Consider the following 1,844-nt stretch of genomic DNA (forward strand, 5'->3'; position numbering starts at 1 on the left):
TGTAATAGCCTTCTTTAAAAAGCCTTTCTTTCCCATCATGATAATAAACAAGGAAAGTTAGAGAAAGGGAGAAAGGAAAGAGGGGTGACTTGGTACTTGCAGCAGTCCTGGGACCAAAATGTCTGATCAGAAAAGCCAAAACATTCTCCTCTGAAGAAGTCTCAGCACTGTGTCTAGTCTCAGATGAACTGGTCTGATTGTCTAAAGTATTTAAATCCAGAAGGAAGCAGAAGAAATGAGAAGAGATCTTTGCTGCCATGTGAATCATGATGACAAATTCGTATCTTTCATCTGGTAACACTGAAACATCTGGCAAAATTGAGTCTCAATAGCTATCAATAGTTCTCATAAAACCCTTAGATGGAACAAAATTTCTGTAGAAGGTAAAGTGGCAAATTAGTTATGTGAGCATACATGAATCTACTACAATAGACAAGGACCAACAATTTGTTTTTTTAGGGACACAGGAAATCATAGATTGGGCTCATGCTTCTTCCATAGTTCCAGTTCTGCAGCCTTTTGTACAGCTGCATCGACCAGCAACTGGAAGCCGCTAAAATCCTTGTATTCCTCTGTTGACACGGCTTCAGGAGTAGAGATAAACAAGAGCCTACTGGAAAAAATCTCAACCTTTTCCTCTGGCTGGGCTTTCGGGGTGAGCTTCTGGCCTGGGGCTAACTCTGGATCCAGCAGCTTTCCCCCTGACTCCTGGGCCATTGGCAGGGGGCTCAGGGGCAACCTTTGCATGTTTTCTGGCTCTCTGGGCCCTGACTTGGTCTTGATAGTTGGATTGGTGCTTTCCCCGTGTACCACATCTGCAGCCTTGCTTTTTCGATGGTAGATAGTGATCCGGTTGGGGTCGTCTCCATTCTGCTGCAGCATTTCTGGAAGAACGCATCTGCGGGCATTGATGAACCAGTTGGAGAACTGCATGAAAGACAAATGGGTCTGCTCTGATAGCATTTGCTTCTCTACTCCTGAAGGATAAGCCTTAAACCCGTGCTCAAACAGCCAGTTGCGGAGGATGTTCACAGCCTCAGCTGGCAAGTGCGATCTCTTCTTCCTCTTGCCCTCTCTTGAGACAAAAACTTTATTTGTACCAGTGTTACTAGTCAACATGATTGAAGTGCCTTGGGTCAAATGTGAAGTCTCTATGGTGCTTTCTTCCGTGACCTCCATCTTCATGAGATTTGTCGTCACTACCTTGCAAACCAGAAATGGCTGAGTTAGGAGTAACGTTAGGTCTGAGAGAACCAGTGAAGAAGGCTTGGGCAAGTCTCCAACGGCAAGTCTCCAATGACAAGTCTCACCCTTTGCTTCTCAGTCAAATGAACTGCAAACGGTTTTGAGCCAGCGGGCTTTGTGACGTCACATCTTTTTTCCCTTTTGCGCTGCGCCTCAACTCCCACTTCCTGGTCCCCTCTGTCCCTGTTGCTCGTATGTTTTTTTTGTTTTTTTTTTTCCATAAGTTCAAACCCATTTGTTTTAACCCCATCAGTTTATAACTCTCTTGAGTTTTATTTCTCTGCTGCTGTTACTAGGTTTTATTTCTGTTAGTTAAATTTGGCTTATGCATAGCACCTCACTTTCTTCCTTTTAGAATTTACTTTGATCTTATTCACTCCTTATTCCTTATAATTGCATCATTGGCTCATATACATACACCAGAAACAACTTATCTATTAGATATTAACTTAAAAAAAAAAGAGAGAGAGACTAAGTAGTTGTACCCTGACACCTTCCTTCCATATTCAAAGGTGATTTAAGAATAAATATTAACAAGACGTTGGTTTTTGGCACTCTGCCCCTTAGAATTTTCTTCTCCATGGACTCAAAGTGTTTGG

The 1,844-nt window shown here is 42.7% G+C and overlaps 1 protein-coding gene across 1 annotated transcript; it reads right to left on the bottom strand.

The window, feature by feature from the left end:
- Positions 1-471: 471 nt before the first annotated feature.
- Positions 472-1,179, bottom strand: LOC102888217 (homeobox protein TGIF2LX). Its single transcript, XM_006905440.1, has one exon. The coding sequence runs from the start codon at positions 1,177-1,179 to the stop codon at positions 472-474; it is 708 nt and encodes a 235-aa protein (XP_006905502.1).
- Between the last annotated feature and the right edge of the window lie 665 nt (positions 1,180-1,844).

Source organism: Pteropus alecto, unplaced genomic scaffold (genome assembly GCF_000325575.1).
Source record: "Pteropus alecto unplaced genomic scaffold, ASM32557v1 scaffold250, whole genome shotgun sequence".
Taxonomy (NCBI): domain Eukaryota; kingdom Metazoa; phylum Chordata; class Mammalia; order Chiroptera; family Pteropodidae; genus Pteropus; species Pteropus alecto.

Bases quoted from the DNA above. Each gene is read 5' to 3' on its own strand.
- LOC102888217 (XM_006905440.1), bottom strand. From the start codon at position 1,179: ATGGAGGTCACGGAAGAAAGCACCATAGAGACTTCACATTTGACCCAA.